Source organism: Phycomyces blakesleeanus, assembly GCF_001638985.1.
Source record: "Phycomyces blakesleeanus NRRL 1555(-) unplaced genomic scaffold PHYBLscaffold_25, whole genome shotgun sequence".
NCBI lineage: Eukaryota > Fungi > Mucoromycota > Mucoromycetes > Mucorales > Phycomycetaceae > Phycomyces > Phycomyces blakesleeanus.
The window spans coordinates 186,716-205,726 of record NW_017265158.1 but is presented as its reverse complement, the minus strand read 5'-3'; the positions used below and the strand labels follow the sequence as shown (position 1 = coordinate 205,726).

Below are 19,011 nucleotides of genomic sequence, written 5' to 3'. Positions count from 1 at the left end.
ACTATTAATGGACAAGTTATTCCTGCCATCTTCGACTCTGGTGCCAGTATCTCGGTCATTAGCAAGGCCTTAGCTCTTCATCTTGGTCTGGTGCCCAATGGTGATCGTCTTCCTCTCTCATATCTGGATGGTCAAGCCCATGCTCCCTGTGACATTACTGTCAATGTTCCTATTTGCGTTGCTGGGAAGCTTAGGCCAGACACCATGTGCATCAAGGACGGTGGTACCAACCATGATCTCTGCCTGTTGGGAATGACCTGGTTTCGGGTGTACGGCATCCACTTGTGCTTGAGTGATGCCAGCATCATCATCCCCACCAAGCACGGGTCTGGTACGGTTGAGCTTCAGGGTCAGACCAAAGATTTCACACCAGTTCCTCTCCACTCTTATGTCTATACTGTTAATGTCTGCAAGGAGTCTGTTGTGGGGGAAGGGCCCACATTTAAAGATACCCGAGGTGAGGAATGCCTGCTCAACTATGTTGAGGAAGTTCTGTTGGTTTCCGAGGTTGCGGAAGAGAGTTTTCCCCCCAGTATTGCAAGCATCATTGAGGCCAACCAGGATGCATTTGTCGAGAATTTGGGTTTGGGTCAGGTCAATTTATTAGACCATGAGATTCCAGTGTTCTCGTTGGAGCCTATCCATTCAAGACCATATCGATTGACCTGGGAGGAGGATGAGTCTCTCAAGTGGGAGTTAGACAACCTCTTGGCCTTAGCGCTTATTCATCCTTCTTGTGGTCTGTGGACATCCCCAGTCTTTTTTGTTCAGAAGCGTGACAAGTCTTTGCGTCTGGTGGTAGACTACAGCAAGCTAAATCAAGTAACTATCAAGGATGCTTTTCCTCTCCCACACATCAATAATCTTTTGGACTCTCTGGGTGGCTTGGTTTTCTTCTCTACTCTGGACGCAGCAAGTGGGTACTGGCAGGTTTCTGTTTCTGAGAAGTCCATCAAGTGCACTGGTTTTGTGACCCAGCAAGAAACTTTTGAGTTCACTGTTATGCCCTTCGGTCTAACTTCTGCTCCATCTACCTTCCAACGAACAATGTCTAAAATCTTGGGGAACTTCTTGGGCAAGTTCGCCTATGTCTTTATTAATGATGTTATTATTTTTTTCAAGACACTCAAGGAACATGAGACTCATCTGGCCCTGGTTTTTAATGCATGCAAGAAGTCAAACATCAAGCTGAAGCGTAGCAAGTGTTTCTTTGCCCAGTCGTCAGTTGAGTATCTCGACCATGTTGTCTCTGGTTCTGGTCTCTCTCCTTGTTCTCGCAACGTTGACAAGCTTCTGACTCTGACTGTCCCTTGCAACGTCAAAGAAGTCCATACCTTTTTAGGTATGGCAGGTTACTATCAACAGTTTGTTCTCAACTATGCTAAGGTGGCTCAACCATTGGTCAAGATGCTTAAGAAGGATGTGTCCTTCGTCTGGGGTCCAGAGCAGGAAAAGGCATTCCGAGCTCTTTGTTCTGCATTGGTGAACCCACCAATTTTGGCTTTTCCAGACCGTCAGCAAATTCAAATTTTGATAACAGATACATCAACTTGTGGTCTGGGTGCGGTTTTATCACAAGCTCCAGGTGATTGTCTGGAGGAGGAAACCGTTATTGCATACGGGTCAAGAAGACTAAGGGGACCAGAAAGGAACTATGCTGCCACCCATCTGGAAGCCTTAGCACTCATTTGGGGCGTCATAAGGTACCACCATTACCTTGCTGGACGCTGGTTTATTTTGCACACTGATCATGCCGCACTTGTTTATATTATCAAGAATCCAAATCCCTCTCCAAAATTGTCAAGATGGGCTGCCGCTCTCATGGAGTATGACTTTGTTATCTAACACCAACCTGGCCGTGACAATCTGGCAGATGCTCTTTCTCGTCTTCTCCCTCTGTGAAATCAGTACAAGTCCTCAACATTATGTACTGGCCGGTTATTTTCTTGACTTTTCTTTTGGATTCTTTTTCTTTTTGACACTTCTTTTATTTTCTTTATCTTCTGCAGCAACCCTTTTTATTTTTACTTTCCCACCATATACTAATAAAATTTCTTATTAGAAACTATGTCAACCTTTTCTTTTTCTCTTAGTACTTTTTTATTTTAAATTAAATTAATTAGCAAACAGTATTTTTTAGTATTAGTTTAAATTTTAATTTTACAAATTCCCTTTTTATTTTTTATTAAACAAGAAACATGCGAATATTGTACCCAAATTCTCTGATCGTGATTATTACTTCACTAGTATTCTCTACACCAAATATCTTAAATCTCCCTTCTGAAGTATCTTAGTAACCCAAATATATTATCTTTCAAAATCAAATTCTCATAGCATTGACTTTAAAATCTTTTATTTTATTTTATTTTTCTTTTCAAATGGATTATCCACTCTATTTATTAATATTTTATTTTCTTACCCGCAATGGCCAATATCCCTCTGACTCCACTTCTGATATCAAGCGCAAGGTTTGTTGACAGGCCAAGAAGTACACAGCCTTTAAAGGCAAGCTCTTTCGCAGGGATTCTGAAGTACCCTATGGTCAAGAACTGTTGCATGAGGGTATTGCAGAGAAGGTGGTCAGTAAGGTTCATTGCGAGGGACACCAAGGCGTCAATCATATGTGGAGGCAAGTCCAGTTGCAGTACACTAGTCCACGTTTATTTGAGTTAGACTGCAAGGTAGTTCAAGAATGCATCACATGTCAAGTCTAAGTAAGAAAGATCAGAAGAAGGTATGAACCTGCAAGACCCATCACAACACTGGTACACCCATTCTACATGGTAGGGTGCGATGCTGTGGGACCCATCAAGACTTCTTTAAATGGTTTCCATTATCTTCTGGTTGCCATTGACTATCTTACCAGGTGGCCAATTGCCATACCTGTTCAAGACATCACTGCAGAGACCACCGCCACTTTTATGTACAATCAAATAGTCGTCAACTATGAGGTTCCAAAATACATCCTTACTGATAGGGGTAGTAATTTCACTTCTGGTTTTGTCCGCGAGTTTTTGTCTTCTCTTGGTTGCCGTCATCTCACCACTACTGCGTATCAACCACAAACTAATGGTACATGTGAACGACTGAATCAAACTCTGGTGTAAACCTTAGCCAAGATAACTTGGGATACCAATGCACAAGATCGTTGGGACGAATTCGTCAACTCTGCACTGCTAATTCTCCAAGTCATGGTGAATGATTCCACTGGTCATAGTCCCTCTACACTTCTGCTTGGGTACAGTATCCGCACTTCTGCCATTTGGCCAGCTCGAAGAACAGATTTTGTAGAAGGTGAAGCCCTGGACGAGATTGCAGATAGAGTGAAGGTGTTGTATCCAACATAATTGTAGATTCAAATAGAGCGCACAGACAATAAGACAAAGACATATTGAATAAGCGACCAGTATCAATTATACATTATTTCTCACACTATTGTTAAATAAAGAATATATGGATAACAAGGTCACATATCTTAGTCAACATCACTAATCACTCAAACAAGAGCATGGGTAATAACTTAACAATATATTATCTATGATATAAGAAAACAGACATCACATGATATACTCATATCATTATCCTAAATACACATGCAATGTCTATATAAACTCACATAGCAAATAGCAATAGAAGGGGATCTCTTTTTTCATCAATAAAAAAAGTCTCACCATACTTCTCGTCTGCACTTTGTTTTTTTTTCTTTTTCTAAAAATATAACAGAAGGTCATCCAATAGTTAACCAATGGTTTATGCGAGGCAGCAAGACAGAAAACCAAGGACAGACAACTACAAGACAAACAAAGGTACGACATGCATGTGGGCATGTGCAAGAGGTTCGTGGTTGGTGAGCAGGTGCTCATGAGGGACAACAAGCCAGTGACCAAGCTGCAAGACCGTTGGTTGGGACCTATGGTAGTAATGCAGGTAAACAAGAATGATACTTACTTGCTGGCGGGTCCAAACTACTTGAGGCTACAAGGCGCGGTGAATGGTGATTCTCTGGTTCTGTTCATTCAGCATTGAGCTATGATTCCAGAGGTTCAAGTCAAGAGAGCATAACAACAATTCCAGGCATAGTTGAGTCGTGTTACTTCCACTCCCATGGCCTCAGCCTAGACGGGAAGGATTTGTCACGTGTGTTGTGGGCAGGCCCGGCTTTTGGCCATGTTGTGGTGTCTGGTACCAGAAGGTCAGTCTGCTTGGTAGGTTTGTCTAGTGGTTTGTTGTGACGTGTTGTTCTGGTTATGAGAGGCTGACATCAACAGTTTGTTGATGTGGTGCTGTGCCCTTAGTGGTAAGAGAAGATTTTCTAAGCACAGGAAGATCTTGCTTCCATTCCCTGTTCTTTCTATACATAGTATTTTTTCTATTGTTCTTGTTAACATATTTGTCTACATTATATTTCTTTGAAATCATGGCACCCATGCTAGTAACATTCCTCTTTTATAATTTACACAATTCATCTTGCTGACATCTCTGTGCAGCATCAGTACTTTTATCATTATATTTTTATCATATCTTTTATTCATATATTTTATTCTTGCCTTATTGATTACTCATTATTCTATTTTTCTATTTTTATTTTTTTGAGCTTCTATTATCAACTTTAAATGTCTTCATCAATAAAAGAGAAACAATTCCATTCAATAAAATATCAGCTTTTGATCCAATTCAGTATCTTTTTCTTGTTTTCTTTTCTAGTGGTTTATATCATTTTGCAACATAAAATATCGACTCCTTGGTTTTAGGAAGGTTGTTTGTTAGCTTTGGTTTCCTCATTGGTTATTAGTAACTTTTATGCATTTTGAAAAAATCAAATAAGATTCCTTATAAGAGAATTGAGCTTATTTTTTCAAATTTGAACCCAAAATTGAGTGTAACAAGACACAAATAATTTGAAAAAAGGAGTCTCTTATTTTTCAAATTTTGCTTGCTAAGAAGTGTGTTTTTTTAAATTTGCAACCAATGAGATTTGAATATTTTTTTGCTAAACTATCTCTAATATTTACCCATTAAAAATGTATTAGTGTAAAATACCTGTATTATAAAATTTCCTTTTCTTTCTTTTTATTATTAACACAATATAATAAATAATAACAGACTTGTTACTACTACTGCCACTACCACTCCCACTTTTACTACTAGCAAGGCCACTTGCCAGACCACTAGCTCCAGAGTATATGGCATTAGATCAGATAAAAGAGATATACACTGGAAAAATAAGGACTATTAACATATTGTCCAGGTAGTCGAATCATAGTGGATATGTCAGGATTTTTTTTCATCTCAGCAGTTTTTTTTTATCAAGTTGGGGGTGTAGTTTTGATGTATTCTGTTGGCTTAAATAAAAATAAAATAAAAAAATAAAAAATACGTTTTGGTTTACTATAAAACTGTATCAAATGAAATATTTGTAGCACTCTTGTTTCCTTTTTTATTTTATAATTCAAAATACATACACTATGTTTCCTTCTATTCAAATGCACAACACTGATTGCCACTGCACCAGATGCAATAATAGTGATCAAGGAGTTTCCCAAGTATCGAGACGTACTGCTCAGCATCATAATAAAAGAGCTAGATTTGAAGGTACTGAGATATTCAAGAGTTGTATAATTTATTCAGTGCAGTTATCTGTCTACCGAGTAATAATTGCTTTTATTTTTATTTTTTATTATTTTAAAAAACATAGCTGAAAAGAGAAGCATGAAAGTAGATACTGAAAGTAAGACATTTTTTATTTGAAAAGCAGAAGAAAAACTAATAATAAACTATTATATTCCATATTTGTAGTAATCCCAACGTATCAATCTGATTCTGTGGAAGCAATGGATGGTCAGACCAACTCACCTATTTTGGATACCGTCTCAACGTTTGACAATGACGTCTTTGTTGGTAATGACTACAATGGTGATGAGTCTGACACAACTGATGACAATGACAGTGATGACAATGGCGAAGAAGACACTGCCAAGATTTATGTTGGAGAATTTAACAATGAGGGTCAGTTTTAAATACATAAAAAAAAACTAAAAAAAAAAATGTGTGTTAATTTTTTTTTAAAAAAAAAGTCCCTTTTGCTGCTTCTGGTATACCCGAGAATCCAGTGCACAGATTTATTGCTACTTTTACAGTACTTTTTGCATCTTGTTATGTGGTCAATAAGGGTTCTGTTGTCTTGATTGAGTTTATCAACGAGCTCTTGAAAATTTATGGACAAGATTTCCAACTTCCCAAAAGTCTGGCTGGGCTACATAAAATGACTGGCTTTTCGTCTATCACCAAAGGCATCAAGTGATTTGTGTTATGTCCAAACTGCCATTGCATCTATGAAGAAAACATGTCTGTACCTCCCCATTGTGTTTTCACAAATGTTGGTGCACGCTCTTCTTGTGGTTGTAAGTTGATGAAAGAGTCAACTTCAGATGCATTGGTATCAAAGCGAGCATACTTGTACCAGTCTCTCAAGCAAGCTTTGTCTGTTCTTTTCCTTTGTTCTGGTTTTGAAGAGCAAATCTGTCACTGGAACATGGAGCTTAAGATTGTCGATACTATGTGCGACGTATACGATGGAGCAATGTGGAAAGAGCTGAAGGATGCAAGTGGTGTCTTGTTTGTTGCTTGTCCTTACTCATTGATGTTGACACTCAACATAGACTGGTTCCAGCCATTCAATGGAGTTAGTTACTCTTCTGGTGCAATCTACTTGGTTGTAGATAATCTGTCTCAAGAGGTATGGTTCAAGCCTGAGAACACAATTCTAGTTGGTTTGATGCCTGGTCCCAAGGAGCCAAGATGCAAGGAGATAAATAACTATCTCAAGCCCATGGTAGACGAGATGAAACAGTTGTATGTTGGAATGTGAGTCCCGACCTATGAGTGCCCTTCTGGTGCTAATGTCCATGCTGCCTTGCTGATGGTTGCGTGTGACATCCCTGCTGCCAGGAAAACAAGTGGATTTACAGCCCACAATAGTACATGTGTGTGCTACAAGTGTACAACCCAGTTCCCCAGATTGCCCAACACAAATCAGGTGGACTTCAGTGGATTCGATTATTCACTTTGGAATATTCGTAGCGGTGTAGAGAACAGGTTGCATGCTGAGGAGTGGAAGAGTGCGAGTACACTCTCAGAGAGGCACCAGCTGGAGGTCGAATATGGTGTTCGATGGTCGCAGTTGCAACACCTTGGATACTTTGATCTAGTACGTGGAACGATCATTGATCCCATGCATAATTTATTTCTGGGGACGCCAAAGAGAATGATGGACCGGTGGGTTGATAAGAAAACGATTGGAGCCGAAGAGTTTGCTGTCATGGAAAAAATTGCAGAGACAATGGTCCTTCTGAGGGATTATACAAAGCTGACATCAAAGATTGGAAAAGGCTTTCCTTACATGAAAGCCAACGACTGGAAATCCTGGATACTGGTGTATTCTCCTGTTCTCCTGCATGGTGTTCTACCATTCGAAATGTACAACTGGATGAATTTTGTCTGTGCATGCCGCTATCTTATCAAGCCAAGAATCACATTTGATGAAGTGAACAGCGCCCATGACTATCTGGAAATGTTTTGCAAAAAGGCTACCAAACTCTACAATCCCACCATTCTCACCTGCAACATGCACCTGCATCTCCATCTTCGCAATACCATTCATAATTTTGGAACCGTGTACGGTTACTGGCTCTTTGGGTTTGAGAGATACAATGACCTGTTGAAGCATATCAAGACAAATGGAAAAGATAGTTTTGAGGCAACATATATGAGAAGTTTTGTTCAAAACGCATTCAAGGGTGACTATGCCAATGCTGTTCTGAAAAGTTCTAGCCACGTCCCCTTTTTCAACATTCTCTCAAAGCTTTCTTTGAAATTCACACCTACTACCACAGTCATTACCCTCTCCTCCCATTTATTCCGATTGCAATCATTCTTACTAGCATTGTCCAACCCACATCTTCCTCCAAAGGGTAATGAACCTCTCTCTCTTTCCACTTTTCCTCTTCAGCTAAAAAAATCATCACTGATGGATGAGACCGACTATGCCCATCTGCTTCAGCACTACAAAACATCCTATGATCTTCCTGACCTTGTCAGTTACCAATATGCCACGCTCACCAACTCCTTTGTTGACAATGAAATCATAAAGTTGAAGTTCATTGACTTACTTGGTCAACAGTACCGTGGTAAAAACGGTTCAGCTAGTTGTGGTTCTCTTGTCCATGTAATGTTTGTTGGTAGTGACGGTAGAAATACCCTAGCCTATGCTGGACAAATACAATATCTCTTCACACACTCCTTTACACACCCTTCTAACAGCAATCTCCACCTGACTCGCATGGTTCATGATCATCAACATGTATTCGCATATATCAAGTGGTTTAATACTTCCTCTGATAGATCGCGTGAGGATGACAGTCTTGAGTTTTGTCTCCCCACCTTCTCCCCCAATAGTTGCCATTGCATTGTACCTGTGCACCACATCTTTTTAGAGATTGCTACAGCCAGGATTACTACAAGTAGAAATGTTAGTAAGATGTTAGTAATTGCTTTGCCAAAAAAGCTTTATGCTTAAAATAAAAAAAACCCCCACTTGAATTTCCTTTTCTTATACAAAAAAAACAGAACAAATTCCCTATATATATTGATAGTATTGTGTATGTAAAAAGTAATCGTAGATAAAAAGAGAGAAACATTTTTTTTATTTTGAGCCCATCTCTAAGAGCCCACCGAGGAAAATTGGGGCTAATGTTATCCGGGACTGCTGAGTTGGACACACTAGTAGTGATCCTATGGATCCTTTGATTAGCACTTGACCCCATGGCCTGGACAGCATAAGTGTCAACAAGTGCAATGAAACGGTTGCACTGAAATACATTCGTTAATAATTCACTCAATATAATAATACACCAATACAAACGTATTACTCCAAATTAATCTACCTCATCGCTTCTCCAGCCTGGTTGTACAATATGAATGACATGTTTTATGCCATCCTCGTCCATTTCATCGGCAGACTCTCCATCTGACATTACTGCTTTTTGGAGAGTGTTGGCACAGTCTCTGAGCATTACAAGATCAATTGCCTCCTTATTGTCTTTGTAGGCCAGTACACGGCAACACTCATTCTAGTAATAAGTTTTGTTAATTTGTTATTTTTATTTTTAATTTTCAACTATAAACTATATATATTAGCATAATACTCACATCATCTGCACGGGCTGCTCTTTGTGTAAGAGCGTTTGTTTCCACTATCTCATCATCAGACATTCTCTCATGACGGGTTCTACTAGTGAAGTTGGTGTGCAACCTCTTTCGGAGGTCACTCTGTCTCATACTAGAGGAACCAAACATGTGCTCAAGGTTAGAAAGAAGTCTCTTGGCTATCTCCCTGTTGGGAGATTTGTTGAATGCAACATTTGTATCCCATCTGGGCTTGAGGTTGTTGGCCAGGATATTTTCTGGCGTTCTCAAGCTAAGCTTGGGTTTTCACATAAGGTTGTGAATATGTGCCTGATAAATAAATCATGAGAAAATGAATTGATAAAATATTTTATAATATGTTACTCACATAAACTGCATTAGATTCTTCACGGGTAGGCTCATGGTTGGAGATGACAATAGGTGCAGCAAGGGGAGCTCTGGCCAAACTATCTATGGCACTGATGGTGTTGGTGCTGGTGGTGGCAAGAACGCAAATTCTGCCATTCATGTTGGTCAGAGTTTGCTCAACATTGCTGATCTGTCCTTTTACAGTAGACATATCCACTCTCACAGTAGAAAGTATTTCCAAAAGCTGCTGATTGGTAATCTCAACAGGACGAAGGGCAATTGCGCGTTCATGTCTTGTATTAGTCATTGTCTACAGAATATAATAAAATAAAAGATTATAATGATTAGTTTCAGATTATATTATTATTATTGCTGTCATTCTACAATTAAATTTATTTAAATTAAATTAAAAATAAATCGTATCAAGTTTACATACTTTAATTGTTAGAACAAGTGTGTTAATTTGGAAGTATAAATGTAGTAAGTAGCAAGAGATTAAGAGCAAGGGAAAGTATATTATGTGAAAGGTATGATTATTATATATATTCAAAATATATTTGATATACAAATCTCTATTAATACTTCTTGTAATGACTGGGATGTAAATCGGTTTTCAGATTGCTTTGGGACTTGATTAAATCATTTTAGTCTTTTGTTTTAAACACACTTTTTTCTTTTGTTTTAAACATATTTTTTTTTTAAATTTTTTTTTTTACTTTTTTTATTTATTTTTTTGTTATTTCCCTCTTTTCTCTCTCTTTTCAATTCTTGTTATATTTGCAAATTTTTCTGGTAAGATTGTTTTTGGTTCAAAATACTTCTTTACAAAGAACAAAAGAATTAATTTTTTGTCTGTCATAGGTATTCTCTCTGTTTCTCTCTCTTCACTCTTTACACTCACAAGGTTTAATGGTAAGGCACTTTCTTTGTTTTAAAAGAAATATATACTTCTTTATGTATAACTAAAAAATAACAATATATTTTAATGTCATAGATACTCACTCTTCATCTCATTCTGATGCGCCATCTTCACAACAGTCATCCAGATTAGCCAGAGTTAGTAAATATACTTTATGCCATCATTCTATACAATCATTCTGACTTTTTCTTTCTTTAATGTTGTGGTGGTTGAAGTTGAAGAAGTTTTTAAGAGGAAGAATTGAAGATTTGAAATTAGGAACAAAGATTTGTGAGAACTTGTGTAGGTTTTGTTTATTGAGAAAGGATTTTATATCAAAGTTTGACCAGGTTCCTACACTGAACTACTGCTGCTATTTATATTATTTTGGATTGGGAAAATTATATAACTGGGGTCAGGTAATCGATCCTATCTGAGCCTTAATCAGAGCAACGTGATCTTGGGATAATTAATGTATAATTAATTATATAAATGTGTGTAGTCCCAATGAAGTATTAACATTGAAAGTAAATATGTTTATGAGTTATAACTATGCTTATAATAATCCACTGATGTATCCCATATTATGGTGATATCATCATATGAAATATAATCACTATCATGCATGCTAAACCTGTGTGTTAAATAATAAAGTAATCGGTAAACACCTTTGACTGGAATAGCTGGGGCCTTATATTATTTCCTTCAGACTTATTCTCAATTACAGCAGTAGTCAATACTCATTTACAACATTTAATATAGGCCACATCGCCAAAAATACTCTCTACAATCAAACACAAATATTGACACAATAATATTTTATTTTATTTTAATCTATTTCTTTTTAATATTTATCTAACTGAATATAATTTCTATTATAGATGAACATCCCTCTTATGAACGTGTCATGCCTCAAGAACTTCTATCCCATGCTACTGTCATTGCCATGGTAAGTCTTTTATTTACTTCTATACATATAATAATATTATTTATACTGTATATTAATGTATATCCTCTATTAAAGACGATATTACCGCTTTGCAGATAATATATTGGTCTGCAAAGAAATCCTTTGCCTTTGATATGTAAATCAATTATTCTATCACGCAATTCACAAAAATTAATTCTTTCCTATTGTTTTATAGTCAAAGAAACCATAATCTCATGCTTTACTGTAAATGTTTTATTTCTTTGTCCATTTGTACTGGGTACTTCTAATGTAAGTATTAATTAGTGCATAAAATTCGTAGTATAAAACACGCACGCACTCCCATCACTAATGTTTTATCTATTCTTAAGAAGTACTGCTCTTACCCCTAAAAAAAGGTAACAAGCACCTTATTTTTTTCAGGTATTTGGTTTTTGTAGAAAATTTTTCATCCCAAATATAACAAGCTGGTCGAGCAAGAAGTAGCTGAGGATATGGAATAGCTTTATTAGATTTGAAACCTAGAAACATTCTATTCTTTCCAATAAAAATAAAAGCGTAAACCATTATCAACCTAATAAGAATGGGAAATCAAATAAATAAAGAACATATTACTAGTCCATAATTTTAAAGACGTGTTTTTTTGCTGTTGATGATTGGAGGTTTTAAAGAACTGTCAGTAAAGGTAAGATATAGTACAGATAAACCATTGGAGCAATATACATGATGTAATCCGTCTTTGACCTTTCCTGTTCTTTGTCAAAAATATCAAGATAAATCCATAGTTTTAAATACTTTTTTATTTATTAAGCATAATAAGTATATCAAAAGTGCTACCAAACCTTACTTGTGAAACCCTCCATCTATATATACTATAGTATTTGTAAGTCTTACACATATAGTGCTAGATGACCTTAAAATCTAGTGGAAAAAATATTAACTATGCTATATCACATTATTCTAGTACTGTTTGCCCATATATACACGTCAGTATTTTCCTATTTTTTTCCAGTGCTGACACTTGTGAATTCCGATTTTGTTCACCAATGTCAACTCTGTTGTGCTTAATTTTAGTGATACAAGTTCTAGTGACTTGTTCTTATAAAAGAAGCAGGGATTAGAATGATTATTCATCAGTTTGTAATTTTAGAAATTTGTAATCAACTTATAATAATTTGTAATATTACTAGACACTACTTGAGTGTAGTCAAAGATAAATAATCATTTCAAAAAGTATATAAGATAACCCAAATCAAAATAATAAAAATCATCTTTTTATCCTCTCTCTTATTTGCTTACTCCTATGTTATTAAAGCTTGACTAATTCAGCTACATTTACTGTCAAGTCTCAATCTGGTATTTCTTTTCTGGCACTTGTAACTAAGTCACACAAGCAATACTACTGGGGATTGTTAAGTTTTTAAGAATAGTTTTTAGATAAGAATAAAGATGCTTTTTATTAATTATATTTTTTGACTATTTATATAAAATAATGTTTGATTTCTGGCTAAAAGAATAGCTACAATAATATGTCTTAGATGCTTGTTGTCCAGTAATATCTTCTACAAGTATATTCACCATCTTAAACATCTAAAACATATGTGAAAGACCAATCGGTGAAGTCAAGATCTTTTATCCTAAAAAGTCAACCATTACTGGTTGCTTGTAAATCCCGATTTTGGTTACCGATGTCAACTCTGACAGGAAGATAGCCTGTTGTTCCCGATCTGGGTTGGTCTTCCTTTTACTATAACAAAGTCAAAAGGTCAAACCCACTGGGGATCAAGGAGTATATGTAAAATCAAAGAGAGGATAAAAGCTACTTTTTATTGATATGAATTGAATTGTCTTATATAATTTTCTAAACTAATACTGCGCATTATCTGCAGTGGTTACTATTTATATTTAATTAAAGAAATAGTTATTATACTGCGGTTAATGCTCAGAAAGATATTCCTGCGCATAAAGAAGTACTGTGGTTAACTATCTTCAGATTTTACGGATTCATCAAAGTAATGTCCGACAAGCCTAGATCAGGAACAACAACTGACACAACATGTCGGACATTATTTTGATGAATCCGTAAAATCTGAAGATAGTTAACCGCAGTACTTCTTTATGCACAGTAATATCTTCCTGAGCATTAACCGCAGTATAATGACTATTTCTTTAATTAAATATAAATAATAACTACTGCGGATAATGCGCAGTATTAGTTTAGAAAACTATATAAGACAATTCAATTCATATCAATAAAAAGTACCTTTTATCCTCTCTTCGATTTTACATATACTCTCCGATCCCCAGTGGGTTTGACCTTTTGACTTTGTTATAGTAAAAGGAAGACCAACCCAGATCGGGAACGACAAACACATCCTTAAAAAGCAAGCAAAAGTAAATAGCCCAACGGGGGGGTCGAACCCCCAACCTTGAGATTAAGAGTCTCACGCTCTACCGATTGAGCTAGCCGGGCATTTTTCTTTCGACGTGGTGCGTAGTAATTTCTATTGGCCACAGTCACAGTCCCTTTTTCAATCGATTTCAACCATTTTAGTCAGTCACAAAGTCTCAAACCCCCAATTATAATTTTATATTTTAATTTTAATTTTATTTATATTATTTTTATTTCTTATTCTAAAAATTTGACTTCTCGTTATTTTTATTTTTATTCTTCTCTAATTTTCTGAAGACAAATTTCTCTTCCTTTTATTCTTTTCCAAAATTAATTTGTCCCTCTTTTATTTTTCTTACTTTTCTTACGCACTAAATGTGACGTTTTCCTCTCAACACTACTTTACCAAAATTGTTAACTGTTGTGGTATTTCAGGTACGAAACAATAGAAAAATAAAATATTTGAGAATAGAGACGTATAAAAATACTTTGAGACTATATATAAGTTGTCTTTATTCATAAATAAAAAGTGTCCCTTTTTATAAGAAAACACAATCTGCTCTTGTCATTACGTCTTAGTTTCTTAAGGCTTTCTTCCTTTACTATATTTGGTTATTAGAGTGTATTTACTGCTTAACTAGTGTCAGTGTTACAATTATGACATCAAGTTCTAAATCGTACTTCTTTAGCTCTTAGCTATTCTTTTCTCTTTTATACTAGAGCTTTAGGACTTTCTACTAAATTAGCTCCATATCGATCTGACACAGTTTACCCAGCAGTATGATATAATTATCTTAACAATCTTTAAGATATTATCTACAGTACTAACTGTAATAATTATTGGGCTGATTACTTAATCGTTTATATATATTTTATACTGACAAGATGATAGCTACTATGCTATCCCAATATGAATATGTTCTTATATGTGATAAATCCAACATCCGAGTGTCTGGATCACCACATTATCCCCACCCAGGTATTAACTAAATACCGTTCAAGTACTCTATGCAATTCTTCTGATCAGCTTGTTCTTTTTTTTTATTTTAAACGAGTACTGTGGTGCTCAAATAACTCTTTATTTAGACCTTACTGCGTTTCTTCTTTTGATAAGCTGTCTTTGCATAATTCTTCCTTTTAGTACCTGAATTTTCTTTAGGTGCGGAATATGCAACTTTCATATCCTTTAATAATTTCTTATTGGCCTTTGTGGTGATCCAGACACTCGGATGTTGGATTTATCACATATAAGAACATATTCATATTGGGATAGCATAGTAGCTATCATCTTGTCAGTATAAAATATATATAAACGATTAAGTAATCAGCCCAATAATTATTACAGTTAGTACTGTAGATAATATCTTAAAGATTGTTAAGATAATTATATCATACTGCTGGGTAAACTGTGTCAGATCGATATGGAGCTAATTTAGTAGAAAGTCCTAAAGCTCTAGTATAAAAGAGAAAAGAATAGCTAAGAGCTAAAGAAGTACGATTTATGACTTGATGTCATAATTGTAACACCGACATTAGTTAAGCAGTAAATACACTCTAATAACCAAATATAGTAAAGGAAGAAAGCCTTAAGAAACTAAGACGTAATGACAAGAGCAGATTGTGTTTTCTTATAAAAAGGGACACTTTTTATTTATGAATAAAGACAACTTATATACAGTCTCAAAGTATTTCTATACGTCTCTATTATCAAATATTTTATTTTTCTATTGTTTCGTATCTGAAATACCACAGCCTTATTGATGTCTTTGATACCTTCTGGAGCTTCACCAATTCTTTGCCAGTATTCTTTTATGAACTTAAGATCAGTAAAATGATCCTCTGGCTCCCAGATATTGTGAGACTCATCATAATTCAACCATTTGCATCTATACAAATAATTGTTCTTGTTATCTTTTATGTGCCCAATAATTGCTTCGACTTCAAAAAAGTCATTCTTTTGCTCTAATACCTTCTCAGAAACTTTTTTCAATAAAGAAGGAGGATAATTCCTTGGTTCTAAAAATCCCTTTTCATTTTTCAATACATAAGTATTGGCAGCAGTCTTTCTAACAACAGTGTAGAATCCCTTATACTTCGGATCTAATTTATTCTGTTTTTCTGTCACCAAAATCATTACCGTGATTCCTGGAACCAGATCTATCATTTTGTGACTTCCATCAAAGCGTTCCTTTTGCTTTTCTGTGGCATGCTTTACGTGTTCAAACACGGCAGGGTAGACTATCTCAGTCATTCTTTTAATTTTTTCTTGCAACTCTTTCTGAATCTGTTCAGCAGTTGCACTATCTTTTTCTTTACTAAAATCAACAAAGTCATTTGGATTCCTTCCAAACATTAATGAGAATGGCATACTTTTAGTCCTAGCATTATACTTGCTATTCAAAAACAACTGCACAGATGGCACCTTCTGATCCCAATCAGCGACATTACCAACTATTTGTTTTTTAATAGTGTTCACTGCCAACTGGACAGCTCTTTCACTTGCACCATTAGCTCTAGGATGGTACTGCGAAATCAATGCATGTTCAAAACCAACATTCTCTTTTATACATGTCATCAGTGAGTTCACAAACTCCCGTCCACAATCACTCTGCAACTTTCTCATCAGACCGCATGTACTAATGACGTCCAGTACTTGTAACGCAATCATAGCTGCCCTTTTATCAGTTATGGCATACAATACATAAAATTTGCTTGCGATGTCTATCATCACTAACAAGTACTTATTTCCTCTAGTCAACGTTGTAAATGGCCCAGCCAGATCTATTCCCCAACTGTCACCAGGAAGTGTTGCAGTCACAGGTCTTAAAGGATTATAACCTTTTCTTGTGATATTATGACGTTGACACTGTATACACGATTGTATAAGATCATTTGCTTGACTCTTCAAGCTGGTCCAATAGATACCTTTTCTCTTTAAGGCATGTAGTATAGCTTCTACACCAAAATGACCTTTCAAATGTTCTTCAACTAATAACTTATTCCTTTCATTTTCTGTGAGAGGAGTAAAGTACTCACCACTCAAGATGTCTGGTAGCGGTTCCATAGTGACAGCACTATTTCTCATGATGGATCTAACCATACTATCTCTACCCAGTTCATTTGATAATGTTTCAGTCTCTTCAGACAAACGTGACAACGCATCAGGAAGCACATTCAAAACACCAGGCAAATGAATGATCTTAAAGTCATACTGTAAAATCGTGTCCATCCATGCGATCATCATCAGATTCGCAACACGTTGGGTGTGAAGATATGTCAATGCCTTGTGATCCGTGTACAAGGTAAAGTGAGAACCATAGACATACTTGTGAAAACGCTTGAGTGCAAATACTAATGCTAGTAATTCTCTTTTGGTCGCAGAATACTTTCTTTCACTTTGGGATAAGCTCTTAGCCATGAAAGAAATATATTTTTTCTTGCCATCCTTGACTTGATACAACACTGCACCAATACTAGTAAGAGATGCATCACAGCTAATACTAAAAGGAGAGTTCATATCTGGGTACGACAACACCAGATCACTCAAAAGTGCTTTTTTCAAGTTATTAAATGCAGTTTGATGCTTATCTGTCCATAAATGGGTAATTGACTTTTCATTTCTCAATGAATCTAGTGGCAACATACACTGCAAAAACATCTTAAAATAATTGAATTCCACTTACCTGGAATTATCAATAATAGTAGCCAAAAAATTATAACCCAGGTCATTTCCTGTGTTTAGCAGCGAGAATATATTTAAAGACATATCATTGGCCTAATATATATCAGAGTCCCTGAGAGAATTTTTCCAAAATAATAAAGACAATTATAATAAGCAACGGCTGTTACACACTTCCTTTATTATTAAAAAAAATTAAGTGAAAAAATGTTTTCCATTGCCAATCCTGATGAAGTTCGTTGCAAATGCACAAGATGCAATCGCAATCCTCTTGGATACACCATGACAGATAAAAGAACTGCCAAGCGTCATGCCCAGAATGATAATGACAGGAATATGGATAAAACCATTAATGGTAAATTAAGTTATCAATTTTTCATTTATTTATATGATGTATTCTAATCCATTAGAACAAATAGTTTTGACAGCCGAAGTAAACACTGGTGAAGCTGATATGGACGTAGATCAAATTGAAGAACATATTGAATGTAATAGTATTTTATTTTTTATACCCAATGTGCACTCTATTTAAACTCGGTACCAATAGATGATAATTACTCCGATGGTGCACCCTCACCAGAGCAGTATGTCAATACCCACTTACCTCTTTTGGTGGAAGAATCTCTTTTTGAAACAGAGGAGTATACCTCAGAGTATGAGTCTGAATATGAGTCGTCGGATAAATTTGAGCAAGAAGAACAGAACAGAGAGCAAGAACAGGGTAAATATTAAAAATAAACTATGATTGAAGAAAAAAGGTTTGAATTAAAGAAACAAAAAATTAATATTATTTTATGATAACTTACAGAGTCTACAGAAAACCTTCCAGAGAATATTTGTCATCGAGTAATTGCAGTTTTCACTGTGATATTTATTTCTAGCTTCATTGTGGATGAAGGCGCAGTAATTTTGATTACATTCATAAATACAATCCTTGAACATTATGGAGAGGATTTCTGACTTCCCACAAGCATTCCGGGTTTGAGGAAAATGACAGGATACAATGACTTGACAAATGGCGTATCAAAATATGTAGCATGCAGTAATTGTCACACATTGTACGATTACAGCAACAACACACATACATCCTGCAATTTCAAAAGAGTTGGTAGTAAGATGCATTGTAAGAATGATCTTTACAAGTCTAGTATGAAGAATGCCATGATTCCAAAGTGCACATTTGTTTATAACCCGTTGACAACTACCTTGAAAAAAATGTTTACACATCCTTCTTTTGAGAGTATGATCAACAGATGGAATCGTGAACCAAAAGTCGATGGTACTTTATTCGATGTATATGATGGAAAGATGTGGAACGAATTAGTGGATGAGGATGGTGTCCAGTTTGTTTCGAAGGAACGATCATTACTATTGACACTGAACATTGATTGGTTTCAACCATTTGATGGAGTAACATATTCTTGTGGTGCGATATACCTGACAATTAACAATCTGCCGAGAGAAGAGCGGAACAAGGCAGAAAATGTCATTCTTGTTGGATTGATGCCTGGACCTAAAGAAGCAAGCACCGATGAGATCAATAACTATTTGCATCCTCTTGT

General features: G+C 35.8%; 5 protein-coding genes and 1 non-coding gene across 6 annotated transcripts; 3 read left to right on the top strand and 3 right to left on the bottom strand.

Annotated features, from left to right (window-relative positions):
* Positions 1-2,185: 2,185 nt before the first annotated feature.
* On the bottom strand, positions 2,186-3,390 carry PHYBLDRAFT_173296 (hypothetical protein; the record flags this gene model as incomplete). Its single annotated transcript, XM_018436993.1, has 3 exons — positions 2,186-2,289; positions 2,420-2,649; positions 3,227-3,390. The coding sequence occupies 3 exons, from the start codon at positions 3,388-3,390 to the stop codon at positions 2,186-2,188; spliced, it is 498 nt and encodes a 165-aa protein (XP_018286330.1).
* A 423-nt stretch (positions 3,391-3,813) lies between these two features.
* On the top strand, positions 3,814-5,236 carry PHYBLDRAFT_68836 (hypothetical protein; the record flags this gene model as incomplete). The annotated part of the gene is made up of 3 exons (XM_018442015.1): positions 3,814-3,994; positions 4,021-4,192; positions 5,104-5,236. 3 exons carry the CDS (start codon positions 3,814-3,816, stop codon positions 5,234-5,236), a joined length of 486 nt encoding a protein of 161 aa, XP_018286329.1.
* Positions 5,237-5,465: 229 nt separating this feature from the next.
* Positions 5,466-6,301, top strand: PHYBLDRAFT_150472 (hypothetical protein; the record flags this gene model as incomplete). The annotated part of the gene is made up of 4 exons (XM_018432481.1): positions 5,466-5,592; positions 5,696-5,728; positions 5,797-6,006; positions 6,075-6,301. 4 exons carry the CDS (start codon positions 5,466-5,468, stop codon positions 6,299-6,301), a joined length of 597 nt encoding a protein of 198 aa, XP_018286328.1.
* A 2,632-nt stretch (positions 6,302-8,933) lies between these two features.
* PHYBLDRAFT_68834 (hypothetical protein) lies at positions 8,934-10,594 on the bottom strand (the record flags this gene model as incomplete). The annotated part of the gene is made up of 5 exons (XM_018442014.1): positions 8,934-9,128; positions 9,208-9,480; positions 9,572-9,862; positions 10,135-10,181; positions 10,555-10,594. 5 exons carry the CDS (start codon positions 10,592-10,594, stop codon positions 8,934-8,936), a joined length of 846 nt encoding a protein of 281 aa, XP_018286327.1.
* A 3,184-nt stretch (positions 10,595-13,778) lies between these two features.
* On the bottom strand, positions 13,779-13,851 carry PHYBLDRAFT_t219. The gene has a single exon. It is a non-coding gene; the product is annotated as a tRNA-Lys (tRNA).
* Positions 13,852-17,656: 3,805 nt separating this feature from the next.
* Positions 17,657-18,409, top strand: PHYBLDRAFT_173292 (hypothetical protein; the record flags this gene model as incomplete). The annotated part of the gene is made up of 4 exons (XM_018436992.1): positions 17,657-17,804; positions 17,860-17,937; positions 17,997-18,170; positions 18,258-18,409. The coding sequence occupies 4 exons, from the start codon at positions 17,657-17,659 to the stop codon at positions 18,407-18,409; spliced, it is 552 nt and encodes a 183-aa protein (XP_018286326.1).
* Positions 18,410-19,011: the final 602 nt, after the last annotated feature.